Source organism: Venturia canescens, chromosome 3 (genome assembly GCF_019457755.1).
Source record: "Venturia canescens isolate UGA chromosome 3, ASM1945775v1, whole genome shotgun sequence".
In the NCBI taxonomy this organism is placed as follows: Eukaryota; Metazoa; Arthropoda; class Insecta; order Hymenoptera; family Ichneumonidae; genus Venturia; species Venturia canescens.
Window position 1 is genome coordinate 7,144,550 of NC_057423.1, and position 19,989 is coordinate 7,164,538.

Here is a 19,989-nt window from a genome sequence, read left to right on the forward strand (position 1 = left end):
TTCCTCCTTCGCCCTCCTCCGCTTCGCTACGCCGCGACACTCTCCCGCGCTTCGACCTCCCCTCCGCCGCCGCCGCCGCATCGCCTCCTCCGCCTCTCTTCCTTCTCGTCGCCGAACTGCCAAAGCTCTTCTCATCATCGTCACACTCACTCGACTATTAATATAAAAGGGGGTTCCTTATTCGACACTCTCTGCGAACATCAATTGCCCACGCTGCAACCTTTACCGATACTCATTTCGCGTCTATAGACAATAAAAATACACTGAGTTTGCTCCCGGATCCAATATTCCGAGGGCTTCTTTCCACTGAGCCCGGTTGCCCCCGGATATTCGAGAACTTGGCGTTTTTATTGTCGAAATCCGATTTTTTCGGGCCCGCGTTCCTCTTGGACTCGGGCACGCACTCCAATTCTCATCGTTTGTCCTCGTCCTGTCAACCAATTTCGTAATAGAATCTCTCGAGTGTCGGGCAATTAGAAAAAGTCGTCACATTCTTGTTGAAGGAAAGGAGGAAAAAGTGTGGTAGCGTATAGAATAATTTATGCTGAATAAAAATTGCTTTTTTCTTGCAGCATTTGTCTAAACTACGAGATCGATTTTCTTCGAGTTTTCCTACTCGGGTCGAAGGCTTGTTTGTCGATACTCTTGGGATGGCTCTTTGCGTAAAACCGACTGGAAAAAAAACGACTATGCCTTCGAGACTTTACCTTGGTCTGCCGAATAACAAGAAATATTTCATTGGAAATGAGTTTTTTTGGACAAAAGATCGTATTTATATGTAAACATCACGAGATTTGAGTAAAATTAAGTTTTAAAGATATATTTTCAATGCTCATCTTAATGAGAATCAGTGAAAAAATCGATGAATAAAAATGTCACGATGAATACCACAAGTTTTCCTTTTAGGATGAACTGATTTATATGATCCTTGAAAAAAAAAAAAACTACTGAATCTTCGCTCATAATGAAATCCATAAAACTCTGGAATACTTGCTGGTGCCACTCGACGAAGTGTTTTAACCCGTTTGCGTTAACTCGTTGCAATTAATCAAGATTAATTAACGAGATAATAAAGATTTGTCGATGTTACGCGTTACGCTTGCTTGAAAATACCACCAGAGGCGTCGCAGTTGTTGGCGCATTTTTTGTATGAATTATTGAAAAAGTCAAACATTGATTTATTCTAACGAAACGAGTTGTTTCGACTTCATTTCGGTACCATCAAGCTTCTGAAATATTTGTTCAATGATGAAACGTTTTTCGAGAATTTCAATCTTTTAGATCGCTAGTTCGAAGCTCATCACGGTTGGAAGTTGTCATGGTAACGCGCAACGCACAATGGCGTCGAACGCGTCGAACTGACTGATTGTGAGTTCAGTGGAGTTCTGAGACGTGCGATGCTTGCGAGTGTCGCGCCAGTTTGCAGTGTAAATAGTGGTGAAGGGTATAAGGTTAACGAAATTATTGCGTGACAAAATTGATATCGCGTTGTTGTGTTTTGCTACTATTTATTTCGGCTGACCTATTTCGTTTAGTAAGTGAACATTACGCGAAACATGGATGTCACGATCGAAACGCCACTTGATACGCAACGTGTCTCGTAGTTCTTTTTTGTTTTTGTTGTATTTTTTTTCGTGTTTTTTTCTTGTACATTGTAACACGAAACTTGAACAATAACAGTGGTGAGGGAAATACGGAATATTTACTAGTTTTCCTGCACTATTTCACGATCTTCGTTGCGAACGTGTGAGTTACGAATTTTCTATTTCCAGTAAAACTCGGAGCTATGAGGAGCAATATTGTCTGTTTTTCTCGTCACGAAAATTAACGTCGAACAAAAATTAAGCTTATTTTAACTCTGAACTCTTTTTCTGAGTTTTTATGTTTTTCGAAAAACCTTGATTAAACTATTTTGTCATTTTCACTTGTAAACAAATCGTACATAACCTTGAAATTTGTTTTTAGTCGCATTCCATCATTTTTTGTCGATTATATCAGATTTTTTTATCATGTTTCAACACTCCGAATTCTAATGACGTCGTTTTCATTTATTCGTTCAGATTCTCAACGTGTTATGTCAAAAAATCAGCAGATTTTTCCTTCCCACATCGGATATGCAAGACAGAGAGGTTTTTCAGGAAGTTGAAAGTTCTTCAACTTCCACTCGGAATTCTAGAGATATGAAAATTTTGAGGAAGCTTATACTCGAAAGTGATGAAAAATTACGAAATTTTCTTCATTTAAAAAATCGAAGAAAACAAAAACCAACACAAATCATTGAAAATGGCAATAAATCAAAAAACATAGAGGAAAAAAGAACTGCAGTTGCAAAACCTATTCGGCTGCCTCTTGTAGAGAAAAATGATTACGTAGAAAAATGGATTCTTTCAAACAAAGTACATTTTTCAAACCAGTCCCCTGAAAAATCTAGTTTGAGCTCTCCAGGGTCAAAATATAAACGTGGAAAGCACCCTGCCGCATCTCCTATTTCTATCAGAAGAGCCAAGTATCGGATAAGTCAACATAATGGGTTGGAGACCACAGGGAAGTTGAGATTTGGAGAAACTCACAATGGAATCAATGGAACACTAATGGAAAACAATGGCGGAACTCTTCAGTCAAATTCCTCAACTTTGGACCCTATCAATAGGTCACGACAGACCTTTGGGCTACAAGAACATCCGAGTGACCATAAACTTGTTATTCGGAAAGCTAGAAATTCAGAAATTCTAGCTCCTTGTACACCAATGATTATCGACTCAAAAATGAATCGATGGTCGTGCAATGAGAAAGCTAATAACAAAAAAATTTTGGATTCAAGAATAAACTTGAAAAAAAATTTAGGTAAGTAATATGTAAATCGAGCTTTATCTTGTTCCACAATTGCGATACAAAATCGTTGAGAAGAGTCAATGTTATTCCCACATCTTTGAGATTCTGTGGACATGAATATCGAATAGTGAAAAGCTTTTTTTCTACACCGCATGAAACAAACTTGTTGAATTTGAATTCTTTCCTTGTTTTAGAGCTTTCGAATGTGATATTACTTTTTTCTCAGAACACTGAACTGGCAAATATTAGTCAATTTTCCAAATAATTTATAATATTCACAAATAATAATATACCTACTGCTGTTGCAGGTTGTCCGAGTTCCAGTGAAATTCAGGATGAATCCCCACTGCGATGGATCGGATATGAGAGCCCGCCGGTAGAAATAGAAAATCTTGTAAAAACCTGTAGAAAACCATTTTCCAAGAATTTTTCTCGACTCAGAGGAAACGGTTGGAAAAAATTATCTCCAGAATCTCCAATGAGATTGAATGGTTACGAAATTCAGGACTCGTCGCCTTCCTCTTCTATCGTGTTGAAGTCGAATCAAGCTCAAAGTTGTTGTAGTCCTGAAGGGATTATTTATAGTCCAATTTCTTCAAGAAATTCTATCAAGCGTGTTCACGAAATCGTACCCGATTCCGAAGCCGGGTCTCCTCTTCGATGCGCAGATGACCAGCCTCAAGTACGTTATACCGAAAAATTAGCTCCGAATCTGGCTCTTTCTTCGCCAATGAACGAAGCCGAGCGCATTATAAATCCAAGTTCATCCAGCGAATCCGACGGAATTTTAATTTTCGAAGACGAAAATTCGCCGGGGGAAAAAGATTCCAAAAAGTCGAGGAGACAACGAAATTATGGAAATCTCGAAGCTGGAACTCCTCTGAGATGGAGCGGATACAAATTTTCAGAATCTTGTCACTTACAGGACGTTTCTGTGCCGATTAACGATGTAGAATTAGCCACTCTGATTCAATCTTCAGGCAGCAAAGAAACAATCGTCGACCTGACGAATGAAGAACCATTGAAAAACTGTCGGATGACGAGAAAAACGCGCCCAGTCAAGCTGGAAATGATTTTTGCATCACAAGATGAACAATTTTTGGCTCCCGGCCATGCTGATTTACCGGAAACTCGGGCCGTCTCTACTGCGTTGCCGGATACCGAGAAAATCGAAGTGGACTCGTTGAGTATCAGTTTTGTCGATGAAGATTCCAAAATTGACGTAGAATCGGCGACCGGAAGTGAGCGTACGATCGGGAGCAACATCGAAGATGTTCTCACCCAAAATATTTCCTCAAAGTCACAGGAAGCTTTGCATTGTACCGATGAAAAAAAAATTCATGTTTCGCCTCCAAGTATCAAACCCGAAGAATCCGATTCTGACGCAACTTACTTCTCGGACGCCGAGAATTATCGAAATGGTGCTCAATCCGATAAGACTCCTGAAAAATTCCAAATTGCTAGAGATCTTTCGACATTCTCCAGGAACAAAAGCGAACTCATCAGCGAAGCCAGTTCACCGGGATTGCACAGACAAGACATAACGATCAACGTTCCGATCAACCCTCCGCCGAGGAACACGAGCAAACGATCAAAAAAAGCAAAACAGTAAAGCCGATAGAAAATTTAATAAAATTCTGTTCCACATCGTTGAAAGGAAACTTTTTTTCGAAATACTTTCTTCTCTCAGACACAACAAATTTTTTGCTATCGAAAGTGATTTAACATTTCGTTTATTTTCTTTTTCCAGAGGCAGTTTAGCGGCAAGACTTCAATATCTGGTGAATTTTCAAATTTCTGATTGTCAGATATGGCGATACCGAAAAACTCGCGTCGACTGGCAAGATTCTCGGGTTCAATTCGTAAAATTACGAATTCGAGAGGGCGAGATGCGATATTCCCGGTGTTTCTTGCTCACGTCTCTACTCGAGGACAAGCACAAATTGTTGGACGATTTGTGCATGCGTGGAGATGAAAAAGGGTGGGATAAAGAAACGCTTACGCTAATGATCGTTCCCGAAATAAACGGGACGATGAAAATAAGCAAAAACAGTATCATCAAAATTTATCCACCCTGGAAAACAATGGATCGAGGAAAAAAATTGTTGAATATTGTTTATTTCGAGGTACTCGCTCAAAACGAGAAACCCTCGTCCGATCTGCCGCAATTAATGAAGGGAGAAAGAATTTTGCAAACTTTTGATTGTCCCTGTTTAGAAAATCAGGCGATCGATCATTCGTGTACTGTCAAATTTACCAATACGAAGCCAAATATGATACGGGAAATGTTTTCCGAGTCAAAATAAACGAATAATAGGAAAATTATTGATAGAACAAACTAACAAGATGAATATAAAGTTTTAAAAATTATTGAACAATTTATTGCTTCATAGTTATTTTATTAAATAATAGACAAGGAATTAATTCATTGAGACAGTTATCTGACGTCATTGTCCGTATCATAGTTAAACAATCGATTGATGAAATAGAAAATCGTTATTCGACTGTCAAATTCGGTAAGTTTTTTTTACGAATAGTGTTGCAAGTCCACCACAAAAGGTTAAATTATGAAATTACGAAAAACCGAAAATTTTTGTTTATTCAGAGTTGTGATATTCACAAAATTTTATTATTGTTTTTTGTCTACCATTTATCAGATGTGACGTTCAACGTTGTAAAATATACGTATTTATATTAACATCTGTGCTGAAATGAAGTGTGACGATGTCCATAGTTTCTTCCTATATCAGAGTACAGATGTGAATCAGTTTATGGTACAAAATGGATGATGTTTTCACATTGTTCATGTGTTGATAAATATATATTTTGTAATAATTATTTTGTCTTTGAAGCCTTCATTTTTCTCCTCATGTTGCCACTTTTATTGAAAAAAATACTATATTTATTTTCAAATTTTCTTCGACAACGCTCTATGTAAACGCATGCGCGTCTCTTGCAGGCACTGCGAGCCCGTCTTCTCTCTCCCGCACACCAATCAGTGCCATCAGCTCCAGCTCACCAGCTCGCTCGGCTTTGAGCTTATCAACATCAGCTGTTAATGTCCCGTGTCGTTCGTTAGGTTTCTGTGTCATTTACGAAAAAAAAACCGAAATAAAGTAATAATAATATTAATTTCTTCGGAATAACTTATCAACATTCCAATTTACGTAATTTTGCGTCATATTCCAAACAAGTCTTAAAATCTATCGTACAGGTAAGCGAATCGGAACATGAATGCGTTTTAACAATCGAAAATTACCAACAATATACACCTGATCCTTGATGTGTCATCTGTCAAATAATTGCTACATTAATAAAACAAAATCTAATTCCTGGATGTTTTCGAATTTTTCTACCACAAATACAATCGAAACAATGAAAGATTAATAAATTTTTTGTGACATTAGATTTACGACACTGTTGACTGTCTGGTATGACTCATATCGTAATACCTAACCTAGAAATTCGATTGCACTCGTCCTTTGTCGACTTTATGAGAAATCCCTTCAGTTCAAGTATCACTAAAAAGAACGAAATAATTGTCCTACAACCTGGATTAAAAGCACCATAGAATCAATTTTAATAACCCAAAAGCCGGGAAACTAAGAAAATGAGTTTTTTATTGTCACCTATGATAGGCTGTTTTGTTCATCGATTGCTTTGACATTGCAGGCAACAATGTCAATTGCTCAGGATCGTCCGGAGCTCTACGAAGAAGTGAAGTTATTCAAAAATGCAAGAGAGCGTGAAAAGCATGATAATCAAGCGGATTTGTATGCAGTTGTTAATACCCTACAACACTTGGAAAAAGCTTACATCCGAGATTGCGTTACTCCCAAAGAATATACCGCAGCTTGCAGCAAGTTGCTGGTTCAGTACAGAGCTGCGTTCAAACAGGTTAGCAACATTGCAATGCTCCAATCTCTGCTCCAGAATTGGGCTTTATCTCATAAATTATACAGTCGATTTTTTTTTCCTTTTGGCTTTCAATATTAGAAATGTCATGAAATTTTCTTACTTTTATCGTTTTGTATATTTTATTTCAAATAAATGCAGCTATCTATAGAATTCTTATTGAAAATTTGAGTGAACCTTCCGCTCATCCAAGAGTGGAGTATGCATTTTTTGTACACATTCTGTTTTCATGTATATTTAAAAAAGTACAAGGTATCGAATCTCCATGAAATTATTCATTTAATTCACACACTGTCATATATATTGAAGTCTTATAAATTACAAGCAGATCTAAAGCATAAACAAACCAAAAATGGCCTCGCACAATCAGCTTTCCTTTAAGCATTTCCTCGAAGATCATTTTTCCGTAAATAGAATCCTCTGAACGTAAAAATTGATCCGAATTTTGCACAATATGGAAAAGATGGAAGGAAAATTTATCATTCAACGAAAGTTGGAATAAAAGTTATTGTTTGCCAACTTTTTTACGAATGGAATTCTTAGAAATTACAAATCTAGCAAAATCAACTATGAATAATGTCTGTAAAAATTCAGAATGAAACATCTTTTATTAAAAGGATTAATTTATTCATCCGTTTCAATAGCGGATTATTTTTCTTAAAAATTTAAAATAGACTAAAAACGTGGACGGAAGCAATTGGCTAGAAAATTTCAGCCCTAGCAAATCGCTTTTTCATTGAAAAATCAATTTTACATTTCTCTCCAAAACCTTATTGAAAATTGCGTATTTCAGTGCACCAACTCCACGATTTTTTCATTAATTCTTGTCTTCTGAGCAGGTTCAAAGCGATCAGTTTCCCACGATAGACGCTTTTGCGCGAGCGTTCAGGCTCGATTGTCCAGCAGCTCTGGAGAGAATTAAGGAGGACAGACCAATAACGATAAAGGATGACAAAGGGAATACATCGAAGTGTATCGCAGATATCGTTTCGCTCTTCATAACGCTCATGGACAAACTCCGACTGGACATAAAAGCGATGGACGAGCTTCACCCGGATCTGCGTGACCTCGTGGACACGATGAATCGACTGAGTATACTTCCAAGTGATTTTGACGGTCGAAAAAGAGTTGCTGACTGGCTTCAAACTCTCAGCAGCATGTCCGCTTCCGATGAATTGTCAGACGCCCAAGTTAGACAATTGCTTTTCGAGCTCGAGACGTCGTACAACGAGTTCAACAAAGTTCTTCATAATTCTTGAACTAAAAAAAGAAAAAAAAACGAAAAAACTCGTCGCTCCGACGAGGAAAATCGATTCTGCTGGCCATCCCAAGAGACTTTCCATCCGGGGTCACTAACAACGTTATCCTTTAATACGAACTGCTTGTACATTAGACGAATAAAGTTATTAATATAGTTTTCCTTATCGTCTATCAAATATTTTCATAATGAAACTTTAACTTTTCGTTATTCATTTACAGGCGATCTGTCAGTTGTTCGGTCGGTAAAAATCCTGCTGCTAGATTATCTTCGGTCGAGTAGACTTCCAGAGGGCAATGCGAGACACACCTTTTCTTTTCGTCAGGTTACAAGCTGCAATTTTTCTCTTTTTCCGTCGCTTCAAACGCTCTCAATCCAAACGAGTCCGAATCAACAGGAGTCACGAGAATATTTCAAAGTATTGAAAAACCGTCTCAACCTGAAAAATGTAACGATGAATGAAGAGCATTTTTGGAAAAATCCGGAAACAATGAGCTACAAAATTAAGGTCTTCGAATGCCTGCTGGAAGGTGCCAGTGCTTCTGCTCCCTTTTCCAGAACTTTGCAACTTTTTTCAAAAGTATTCACCTTTGAGGCTTAAAAACACAGATATTTACAGTGCTAATAGCCAACAAATACGTTTCACCTTTCGGACAGAGTGGAAGAGGATTGTAGACACTATAAATGTGAATTTCGGCAGGGCAGGCGTCCATCGGCGCATCCGTAGAGTCCGAGGTAGTGTCGGTTAATTCATGTCGGGAGTAGATCTCTTTGATGTCGGTGAAACGGACTTTCGGAATCGTATTTACGCGGGAAGCGACGAGGCGGCAGCGGGGATGAGGAAGGTGGGGCGCAACACTCGGGATGCTAATTTTCAGGAAACTGTATCGAGTCGGTAGCGGACGATGCTGCCAAAGCAGCCTGTTCTGCTTTGCCTCTCGCGTAGCATCCTCCGACAAACTTGCCCGCACGGTATTGCGAGAGATACAATAACGTCTAAACTATTGACCAAACTAAAACCAAATTAAACCCATCTGAACTAACAACGAAGCTTGCCAACGGTAGAACTTGACTGTAAATAGATGCGCCGATCTACAGGGAGCCCAAACTCATTCGAATGTATATAATTATATACGACAAACATACGAATTTGCATGAAAGAGAAACGCCATTGGTACGAACACCGGCCCCGAGTTTGTCCAACTATCATTCTCTTTATGCGCCCCACCGCTTTTCGAACTTTCCTTTCGCCAATTCGATTTTACTACGGACCAAACGCATCCTCTTGAGCCTCCAAACTTTAAAAGCTTCGAAACTCATCCAAGGTTCAACTCTCTGCGTCTGGAAAAGGCAAAATATTGAACGAAGGAGTCGAAGGTCCTTGACACACTTTGTAGGATCCCCGGAGGCGAGTCCGGAAAAAGTCCCATGAAAATCTCCATTCGGTCTGGGGACTTGGGACTTGAGAGGGCGAGTGAGGCCCAAATTGAGTCCCAAATGAGACTTTCATCTCCACATTAGGGATAAATTGAAACTTTGCTCAGGGATAAGGCACAAGTCCCATTTCTGACTCAATTTGACTCGCACTCGTTCGTGAATCTCGAGTCCCGATGCAAGACTTTCCAGGGACTTGCTGATACGATGTTCAATGACTCGTATTCATTCAATGACCACTGATACGATGATCAAGATGAAAATAATCAAAACAATCGTTCAATGATCACTGATCCGACGATTAAGGTAAAAATAATCAAAACATGGGATCGAATATAATAAATTTGAAAGTCTTTATTTCAAATTCAATTTCAAACGAATTACAACATTTTTTATTTTTCTAAACGACTTCGTTCTTCGAGGTTCGCGAACAAAACTGTCACTTCCCTTAATATTTTCTTATTCTTCACAAAAATAATCATTCAATGGCCACCTATGACGATGAAGGTAAAAATAATAAAAATAATCATTCAATGATAACTTATACGACGATGAAAGTGTTTCGTTATCTCGACGTTTTGGTCTTCAATTCATGAGGAATTTGGTACTAAGAAAACTTCTAATTTCATAAAAACCGTTCAATTTTTCGTAGTCTTGAGCATCCCCGAGTCCCGAAGAGTAAAATAAATTCGGTGAAAATATATTTCGTTCTTTCGAAAGCCACTTCGAAGGCAGATTTTTTCTCAGCGTTTCCTTTTCCGGGGTGCCTTCGACGAGAAGAAAAAATCTTAGTGACTCAGGCAGCTGGATGCATGAGAGAGGGGACTCGGAGATAACGATGAAGAGGTTAGCCCTGCCTCTTCATGAAGGGTTCGCTGGCATGTACATTGGCCTCCTTTGTAATCGAATTCTCGGTATTGGCAGTGAGCCACGATCAAGCCAACTCTGTATTACATGGCTGCGTTTGCTTTTGGCTCCCCGAGTTCACTTCGCTCTTATTCTTATGGTGAAACGCGCGTGGGGAGGAAACCGGGGAAGAGATTCCTGGAGGTTTGTGCCCCGGAGAAGCGCAGGAGCGAGGGCACCTCGCGAGGTTTATCTTTCCGAGCACGAGGCTCGCGAATCTCTTCGCCATGGAATTCGCAACGAGCTTAAAACGCGTCCTCGCGGCTCGCACGTAGAACCCGCCGTTTGCACGTTTGCAGCTGTTTATTTAGATCCTCCCGGCAGGCCCTTTGTCGTGAAAAGTGACATTGCGGACTCTAAAGACTGCAACGACGCTCGATCCATCCACAGAATTCGCCACAACGCTCCTCGACTGTTTGACTAATGTTTGGCTCCGTCTCCAACTGAGCGTGAGATAAAGCTTCGAGCGGACAGAAAAACCTCGAGCTTCGACTCCTCCAATTCGTTCGACTCAATGCCGAGCAGACTCGCATTATTTCTGCTCGAGAAGCGCAAAGATCGCAGAAAATATAAAACCTCGTATGTCGCCAGGCTCCGGTATCTTATGTCGATCTCGGCAAGAAACCGTTACGCGAGACAGCAGCCCCAGAACTGTAGCGTTGTGCAAGTGCCAATCCCCCCCCCAGCCGCCACGCATCTCTCCACTATCAATATCTCATTTCCAATCAGATTCGATTCTCCCCGCACGTCAGAGTGTATTCCACAGCTCCGTCGAGACGCACCAACCGAGAGGAAATCCGTGCTGAAAATCAATCCGGTCGCACGCGATAGCTCGGGGAAAACGAACGAGAAATAACGCGCGTCCGAGTGGGAGTAATGCGGACAACGGGAAGGCACTCGCAGCCTCGTAAATCGCGTTTTGTTTAAAATAGAATTTGATGAATCGTGCCGCGAATCCGGTTTCTCGATATATTCTACGGCGGATCACCGAGTTGCTGCCCGTCCATCGAACGCTGTTGATGGAAATGGGAGAAAATCTTGGGGTTTCAGGTTTCCAAGTGGACGCGGGGGACAGAATTTTTATTCCAGTCGGTTTTGGCTGGGCCGACTCGTCGCGAAAGTGAATAATCGTCGAAAATGTTACGAGGTACTAAACGCGATGTTCGGGGACACTTTCGAGTGAACTTCGATGGAAAATCTTGATGGGAAGTTTAGGAGAGCAAATGCGCGGTTGCATGCAGAATTTATATCTCGAATGGCCCGAAATGTAAGAACGGGTTTTGCTAATAGGAGGGGTTTTCTGGAGAATCGTGGATGGCGGAGGAGATTAGGAGAACCGGGACGTACGTTTTGACAAGGGGGGGGGGGGGGGGGGGGGGGTGGGCACTCGTTATGAAAAGCATGAATATGGCATTGGAATTTTCAATTTTCCGCCAGGATCTCGAGGCAACGTCATGTTTGTTGGAAAATTCAAGACTCCGGGTGCGCTGCTCCCATTCCCCGTTTTCTTCTCTCGTTTTGTTGCTCAAGGCGCATATCGTATCGGAAAAACGTGAGACGATTTCACGATAAAGCCTTGTACTTTATTCTTTCTGAGATACACGTGGCCGCAACGAAAATTCTTGAAACGAGGAGTGAACGCTCCTGTGAGTTTTCCCTGCGCGTAGATCGAAGCAAATACTTGTACGAGGCGGAGGAGGAACCCCGATCCACAGCGAGCGATCGCTTTTCCATCGCACACGTATCGAATCAGTTACTAAATTTAAACACGGATCGTTTGCGGAATTTTGTCAACTGACAAATATGAGAATTCTGACTAGTCTCCCCGCCTCGTGCATACTTCAACTTTTACACAATTCATGCAGGATTAAGGTAGTTCGAGTACGAAACGATTTTCGTGAGAATGTCTTGAAATTTGCACAGAGTTTACATGGCTAGACGACTCAGGAGCATATCAAATTTTAAAGGGTTCGTCTTATTGCTTATTTAGATCAACGTGTTTAAATATGAAGAAAAATACACGGGGGTATAAGGACTGTGCATAAAAAATCGTTCATCTTTTCATATGACGAATGAACGCTTCTTACGAAGCTTATGAAAATCGGACACAATAACAATGAAGTATTTAACGAAGGTCTGGGAAAATACTCGAGAGGATTGTCTTAAGCAGTAATAAAAATCACGTTAAAGATTTAACGAAATTGGTAAAATGAGCAGACGTAACCTCACATTTGTTTATTTCGGCATTTTGTTTCTTCTTGGCTTGGCCCATTCCTGTTATAGCCTTCTGTCTTTTTATCAACACTTTTTTCTTGATTCATTTCCCTTTGTGTTTACCCTTTGCCCTCTCCAATGCGATTTTTTACATTAAAACATTAGATGCTCATTCAATAAATGACTTGTAATTTCATTTGCCAAAAGATAAAAGTTGAAAAAATTTATTCACAATCTTGAATTAATAACTCTGACGTTAATTTAAAGTCATCGTATCTTTAATTAGGGAGTAAAAATCGATGCAATTTAGACACCCATAAAATACGATCCTTCGGGCATAATCTACCTTAAAAGCAATCGCTTCGATTCTTCGATGCAATCGGTAGAAAGACGGGAAAGCCAGAATCTGAGAGCTTTGGGTGGAGAAACCGAAGCTTTTTTCTCGATGCAATACGTCGATAAATTTCAGGAAAACGGTCAGATGCGATGAATCGTAAAAGCACCTAACTTTTGTCGATTTTTAAAAAAATGTAATTTGATGTTCTCGCTTATTTTGAGGCAGCATCGCTGTTTTTCAGTATAATTTTTCCATTAATAGAGCACTCTACCTTAAAAGAATAACCTGAGGCTCGGAATAGAAATGAAACAAGTTTCACTCAGTAGAAAGAGTTTAAACAACGGAGAAATCTCGAACCGGATGAAAATCGTAGGTTTTTTGTTTGGTCGAAGCAGCCAAAAGTCCCGAGGTCGATTGAGCCTTCACGGGGAGTTCCGCGTCATGATTAATCGCGCAACTAACCGAGAGCGAAAGTAGCGTATGTTCGAGCGGTTAATTTGTAGTCTGTAGTAGCCCAAGTGGCTGACCAAAGCAATCTTTTTCACTGCGGGCTCGACACAGCAAGATAAAATCGCGCTAGAAATATTCATAAGTCAAAGCCAATTTTGCTGTTCCTTCGATTCGAATCGGCGAGTTGTTTTTTCCCCTCAAATTTGACAGCTTAACGCCCAATGAGTTTAATATTCACAGATTCGAGTGCGGTTTAAGCGGAGGGAGGCGTTGGTCTGGCATAAAATCGATAAAAGACCTTTGCCCAAGTCGCCTTTTCATAAGACTATTAAGGTTGGGGCTCTTCTTTATTCCTTTATTTTCTTCCTTTGCCTCGCTTTCATTGTCTGTATCAGGTTGCAGAAAACTCGTTAAAATTCCAAGACTCTGTCACTTCCTGGGCTAGCACAATGTGCGGATATAATACGAGAGCGTCGCGCTCGTGCTGGTGGCGAATATCAACAGGGAGGTGAAAAAAAACGCGGAAGTGGAGAGAGAGAGAGAGAGCAAGAGAGAAAAAGATTTCTATGCGTCGCCGTGTTCTCCTGGTCTCCGGTTTCTCGAGACTCAGGAACAACTCTCACCTCGTTGCCGTCTTTGCGCTCAATCCTCATCGCCCCCCTCGCGTGCTCTTTTCATACTCGCGCGCTTCGCGCCAAGACGTATTTTGCCCCTTAACTGTTCCTCCCACTCGTTCTTACTCGCTGAATTTGAATATTAATGCAGTTTCATCTCTTCCTCTCGTTAAACAAGCGCATTATCAATTCCTTGATAAATTCGCTTGCCAAGAGGGCACTTCTGGAGGCGTCGGAATGAGCAATGAAATACTTGATTTTATATTAAAGGTCTCGAAACAATTGAACTCTCGTTGAGTCAAATTCGAGATTTTCGACGAGTTTCACCCCCGTTCCCTGCTCGATGCAACAACGCTAATTGTCCTCGAATGTTTTTTAAGGTAGTTCGATAGCTGAGTGCCGTATAAAAAATAGAGTGCAGCCCCCTTTCTGTGTGAACATTATTCTTTGTGATAAATCTTCAAAAAATCATTCAAATTATCGTTAATTATCAATCAAAAAATATATGGTTACGATATTTTACTAAAATTTCATAATTCCTCGTGATTTTGGAATTTTCATATTCTTTCTTTTGCCCACGCCCCTGCATACATATTCGTGCCACTTGCACATAAACGAGCACACGAATGAACGCTCGGAAGCGCGCGAATCGTGTCAACACTGTGCTCAGGCTGAGACGAGCACAGCGTCCCAAAGTACAGTGATAATCATGGCTCCTCTCACGCGACAGCGTTGACACGTCGCGAACCTTGAACTTCTCCCACCCAAATTCTCATACGATTTTTATTAGAGTAATTTTTTTCTCAAAAACTAGATCGTGTCTTTCTTTTTAATTTTTTCTTCAGAAGATGCTCTCACACTGCGTTTTTTAAAATGAAAATCGTAAGAACCGTTCTCGAGTAGTTTCGATACACATTTATTGTTTGACGATTACCACGTGTTCAGATGCAGAGACCATAGAACTTTAAGTACCTGAAAAACTACACGCGGTACAACTACTTTTTTTTAAATCGATTCGCAAAATTTTCGTAAGAAATCGAGTTTTGCTGTTGAACGACCTTAAAAGAGTTCCGGCAAAGGCAACGGAAAAGCTAACAACCCTCTGTGCGATTTCCAAATCGGCGCAAATCCGGTAAAGCGTACGTTCTGCGACGCAATTTATTCTTAATTGAAGCTCCGCATAGCGCGGGAGAGTGAAATAATAATGAAATGATTTGTTGTACAGGGAATTTGATTAGTTCGAATATCGGAATAATGTGCGGATGTATCGAGGAATAAAAATTTTTCAACGCGCCGGGAAAGCCGTGGCGGTCGCTCGGTTCGCCCGGTGTCATAGCTCGATCCCCATTCCTCTCGTTCGCTGAACAACGTGGAATGTCCAATATCTATGATTGAATATCGAGCGAGTGCTTGCGTACGAGGCCGATATGCTCGCACCGGCATATATCGGTAGATGCAATTATACGGTGGTCTAGTAATTACCCGAGAGGAGCGTCGCGGCGTGGGCAGGAGCCGAAAGAGAAACAAAATGGCAGAGCACGCGGAGGGCGAGCGCGATCGCATGCTCTCGAGTCCAGTGTTTCGTTGAACGGTCGAGCCCCCAAACAGGGCGATTCGCTTGAAAGTTTTGGGCCAATGAAAATACTTTCAATTACGAGGATTCGACGGTCCGACGATGTATTTTGCCTCTTTTATTGAATCCGAAAAAACAGGCGCGCACAGCGACGAACGTTGGGATGGGAAAACCGTCTGGGGGATCTGGTTCGAAGGTTTTTGGAATAAAAACACTTTGAATTAGAGGAATAAGCCGAAACAGTCGTTCTCTAGTATCAATTCATCCTGACACGAAATGAAAAGGACGATAAGGTTTTATGTGAAGGATTTCTCTGGAGAGATTCAAGTTAAATGGAATATTTGAATGATAAAATGCGCTCTTGCAGGATGAAACTTCGCAGTAGTGGAACGACGGATTTTCTGCCTTCGTGTATAACTGCGATATGATTTTCAGTTTCCGTGTGCGTACGTACGAGCACGGGGCTAAATCTTCTTTGCTCTCCGCTCCCTGCTCTTTCGTTTGAACGTCACCGCGAGAGCCTTGCACAGTGAAAATCTTCAGAGCACATACCGGAAACACCAGACTCGAGTATATAACATGAGCTTTTGAAGGCTCCGAGGCTCGTCTCAGACTTCCACTTAAAACTAATGCGAGCAGCATCGAACATTCGGGTTAACTGCGTTATGGCTGACGGAAGAGAAGAGCGTCATTAGCTTTGCTCGCGAATGGAGCACTCGCAAAGGCCCCGGCTAATTATTCCTAATGCCATATTAATTTGATGAAAAAGGTACAAGAGAAAATATCGCGTCGCGGGTGCGTGCTTTGTCCCGAGGAATACGGACGGAAATATTTGAATCGTCAGAGAAAAGCGATGCTCTCGTAGCCTCCCATGTGTGCCGCCTCCCGGAGCTCTCCGCGCCCCGTTTCCACCTCAAATTCAAAATGTATTTTCCCCACGAGTGAGCGCGCCAAAAGTTCAACGAAATTTACCGTCCGGTGCACGCGCGCGGCGATCCGGCCCGAGAAAAATGCGACTCTTCCCTCCCGCGATCGCATTCGCCAAATTACACTGTAATTAATACGTCCAACCATTTCCCCGATGCTTATCACTCCCGTCGTTAATTATTGCGATACGCGCAAAAAGTCAGGTGGAAAAACGGACGCGCGCGAGCGGTATCGAAACAACGTGTAAACCCTAAAGCGAAATCTGTACGAAAATTTCATTACGCGCGGTACGACGGCGCACCGTGTAATTGGTCGGTTAATTCCCTCATTTATTTGAAATGCCGTGCTCCCCGCCCCCCCCCCCCCCCCCGTTTGGTAAATACGAGGTATAATAGCGTGCCGGTATCATTGGGAGCAGCACCGAGGGATACGCCCGCGTACCGAACAAATTCACTGTATAATTCTATGCTCTGTGTCCTGGAGTGGAATTTTGATGAAAAATATACGTACCTCGCGATGGATGTTTGCAGGATCGAAACCGCAAAGAGACTCAAAAGTCTGTAATGAAGCGGCGCTTGAAAATCCCGAATAAATATCGTCCAGCGACTCGAGCTTCGTGAAAAACGTCGAAAAATGTTTATTTTCAAGTCTTTATTCGCGTTACAAGTTTTCAACGGAACTCTCGAATGTCTGAGAGCGCAGAAGCGTTCCACAACGTCGACAGATAAAGTTTCATAGTTAAAGGAGACTCGAAACTTTTCATTCTTTATTCAATTGGATGTTGAAAAAGTTTTGTTTTCCCTTCGAGAAAATACGCTGCGTCAAAAGTCGGTTCCTCGTGCAGGCGCGATCCCTGGACGATCAACGCACGCCGCCGTTTCCGGTACCGCGTTGAAATCATTCTGCTTAAAAATTTCGAAACCACGCGAATAACCACGTTTTTTGACGCTGAATCTTGCTCGATATCGATCCGTGGCCGGAAGCTGGTCCACGGCTCGTCAAAGATGTCACGAAAAATACGGATTTTTCGTAGCCGCGAAACTGGGTCGCAGAGGAGCTGAAAAGAAGTTTGGATCGATCGAGATTAGCTTCCAAACTGAAATGAAAGTGCATCGATGATGCCCTCTTGAGAATGAACGTTATAAAATGTGTCATAACGAGGGTAAAAGTGGTGGGAGTGGAGGCTCAAAGTTCTGGTTAGTTTCCGACGATGATCGCGTCGCCATCGGGCGTGCGGAGGCTCCAAGCTCTTTTCCATTAGGGCGTATATGCGCCGAAGGAAAGTTCGTCAGGCTACAAAGTTAGTGGCAAACTGGGTTCAATCCGGAGCTGGGGGGTTTTGAGGTAGGGCATTAATTGGCGGGGTCGGTCTCGTCCGCGGGCTTTTCGCATCGTCGACGATGGAAAGGCGCAGCGATGGTTAATTATCTCGGTGAGAGTGAGCTCTTCTCCTCGGCGGAGGTGCGGGGGTGGTGGGAGCGGCCGAGAAATGCCGAAAAGCTTTCCGTCCTGGGATGTCTGTTCTCGACGATGATGTCTCCGGGCGACGCGAAATCCCGGGCACTCTTCTCGTCACGATTCCGAGGCTTTGTTCTCTGGGCCTTGAGCACACTGTGTGCAGGAGAGAAAATTGCTTCTTATTTTCCGGCGAACATTGACAGAGCTGAAGCTGAATTATCGAGGTCTTTGCAGACCAGAAAGTTGAAGGAAAAATTAAAGATTAATTGCCAATAAAATTTGCAGCCTCGGATGAGCTGCGAGCATCCGCTGGTTTCATCGCCCGAATTCAAAGCACTGGCTGCCACTTTGTTGCAAAACGACGCGGACCACGCAGCTTTACGTTTGCGTTGCGGTCAAAGGGAAGACCCTTGAGCAGCGTGCAGCGAACGGGAGGGATTTACTTCCTCGGAGCGTCGATGTGTCCTCGGTTTTGCGGTGAAAAATGAAACTCCGAGATCCCTCAAACCCTGCGTACAAATGTAGGAACGCTTTTTACTCAAGTGATTAAGCAGCGCTCGGAACACACTGGAAACTCGATTGAATAAATCGCAGCAGCTCCGGACAGTTCGCATCAAAAGTGCACTGCTCACGGACGAAGAAACTTCCGAAGCTTCGTTGGCTAGCTTCTTCCCCCGCACTTTTCATCCGCACCCGATCGATTTGCGGTGAAGCGATGCTAGGGACGAAACCGGAGAGTCTCAAATCGAGGCGCTAGTCTACCTCACGACACGAGCTGCTTCTGACATTTTGAAATCCGAGTCGACCGCTCTCCGATCCACCTTCCATCCTTTCTTTCTCCATTTTACCTTGCATGTATCTCTTTACACGGATCTTATGCGGCACACGACACCGTTTCGACATCCTCAAATCCCGGCGCTTCCAGGTCGCGGCGAGGTAAGACCAGCTTTTTCTTTCTTTTTTAGGAGTCTCTTTTCTGTGCAGGAAATGTGTGCCAGTAAGCTGGAGTCGACGACATTATTTCTTCACTTTTTTAAGCTAGATCATGTCCGAATATTTCCTAATTAAGGATATAATCACTTTTAATTAATGTCAGAGTTATTTATTCGAAATTGTAAATACATTTTTTCAACTTATCTTTTGGTGAATGAAATTACGAGCTATTTATTTAACGGGCATCTATCACTGACTGAATCCAAAATTTCACTCGTCCCTGGCTAAAATACTGGCAAAGGGTAAACAGAAAGGGAAATAAATCAAGAAAAAAGTGTTGATAAAAAGACAGAAGGCTATGACAGGAATGGGCCAAGCCAAGAAGAAACAAAATGCCGAAATAGACAAATGTGAGGTTACGTCTGCTCATTTTACCAATTTCGTTAAATCTTTAACGTAATCTTTATTACGACTTTAAGACAATCGTCTCGAGTATTTTCCCAGACCTTCGTTATATACTTCATTGTTATTGTGTCCGATTTTCATAAGCTTCGTAAGAAGCGTTCATTCGTCATATGGAAAGATGAACGATTTTTTATGAACAGTCTTTATACCCCCGTGTATTTTTCTTCATATTTAAGCACGTTGATCTAAATAAGCAATAAGACGGACCCTTCAAAATTTGATATGCTCGTGAGTATACTAGCCATTTAAACTCTGTGTAAATTTCAAGACATTCTTAAGAAAATCGTTTCGAGGATGAACTACCTTAACAGATTCGTGAAAACCTTGACATTTATTGGATAAAGTGCTCACGAAAATGTTGGGAGTTTTCCATCTTCTTTTTCTCCTCAATCCTCATTTTTTTGTGTCCAAAAACCATTTTTCATTAATTTTTCCCAGTTATTGTTAATCGCTTTTCAAATTATTTGAGTGAATCGTTTCTCTGAAGAAGTTTTCACTCGCCGGCAGGATTATCGCCCTCTGAAGAACACGAGACCAAATTCAAATACGAGAACATGTTTGCCGAATAAACGGAAAGCCAAAGTCAAGCTTCTGCGTCAACTTGGCTTCCACCGGGTCAGCGTTGGTCAGTCGAGTTCGAGCTTATTCGAGTTTCGTTACAGCTCTCTGTCAG

The 19,989-nt window shown here is 41.8% G+C and overlaps 2 protein-coding genes across 2 annotated transcripts; both read left to right on the plus strand.

The window, feature by feature from the left end:
- The first annotated feature begins 1,365 nt into the window (after window positions 1-1,365).
- LOC122407760 (uncharacterized) lies at window positions 1,366-5,670 on the plus strand. The gene is made up of 4 exons (XM_043414173.1): window positions 1,366-1,744; window positions 2,061-2,844; window positions 3,141-4,440; window positions 4,583-5,670. Exons 2-4 carry the CDS (start codon window positions 2,115-2,117, stop codon window positions 5,136-5,138), a joined length of 2,586 nt encoding a protein of 861 aa, XP_043270108.1. The 5' UTR covers window positions 1,366-1,744; window positions 2,061-2,114; the 3' UTR covers window positions 5,139-5,670.
- A 145-nt stretch (window positions 5,671-5,815) lies between these two features.
- Vps28 (vacuolar protein sorting 28) lies at window positions 5,816-8,167 on the plus strand. Its single transcript, XM_043414174.1, has 3 exons — window positions 5,816-6,046; window positions 6,505-6,729; window positions 7,587-8,167. Exons 2-3 carry the CDS (start codon window positions 6,511-6,513, stop codon window positions 8,004-8,006), a joined length of 639 nt encoding a protein of 212 aa, XP_043270109.1. The 5' UTR covers window positions 5,816-6,046; window positions 6,505-6,510; the 3' UTR covers window positions 8,007-8,167.
- The last annotated feature ends 11,822 nt before the right edge of the window (window positions 8,168-19,989 follow it).

Excerpts from the sequence above, each read along its gene's own strand:
- LOC122407760 (XM_043414173.1), top strand. The coding sequence starts at position 2,115 with ATGCAAGACAGAGAGGTTTTTCAGGAAGTTGAAAGTTCTTCAACTTCC. Across the intron at positions 2,845-3,140 it reads AAACTTGAAAAAAAATTTAG|GTTGTCCGAGTTCCAGTGAA; the intron begins GTAAGTAATATG and ends CTGCTGTTGCAG. Across the intron at positions 4,441-4,582 it reads CGATCAAAAAAAGCAAAACA|AGGCAGTTTAGCGGCAAGAC; the intron begins GTAAAGCCGATA and ends TTCTTTTTCCAG.
- Vps28 (XM_043414174.1), top strand. The coding sequence starts at position 6,511 with ATGTCAATTGCTCAGGATCGTCCGGAGCTCTACGAAGAAGTGAAGTTA. Across the intron at positions 6,730-7,586 it reads ACAGAGCTGCGTTCAAACAG|GTTCAAAGCGATCAGTTTCC; the intron begins GTTAGCAACATT and ends TCTTCTGAGCAG.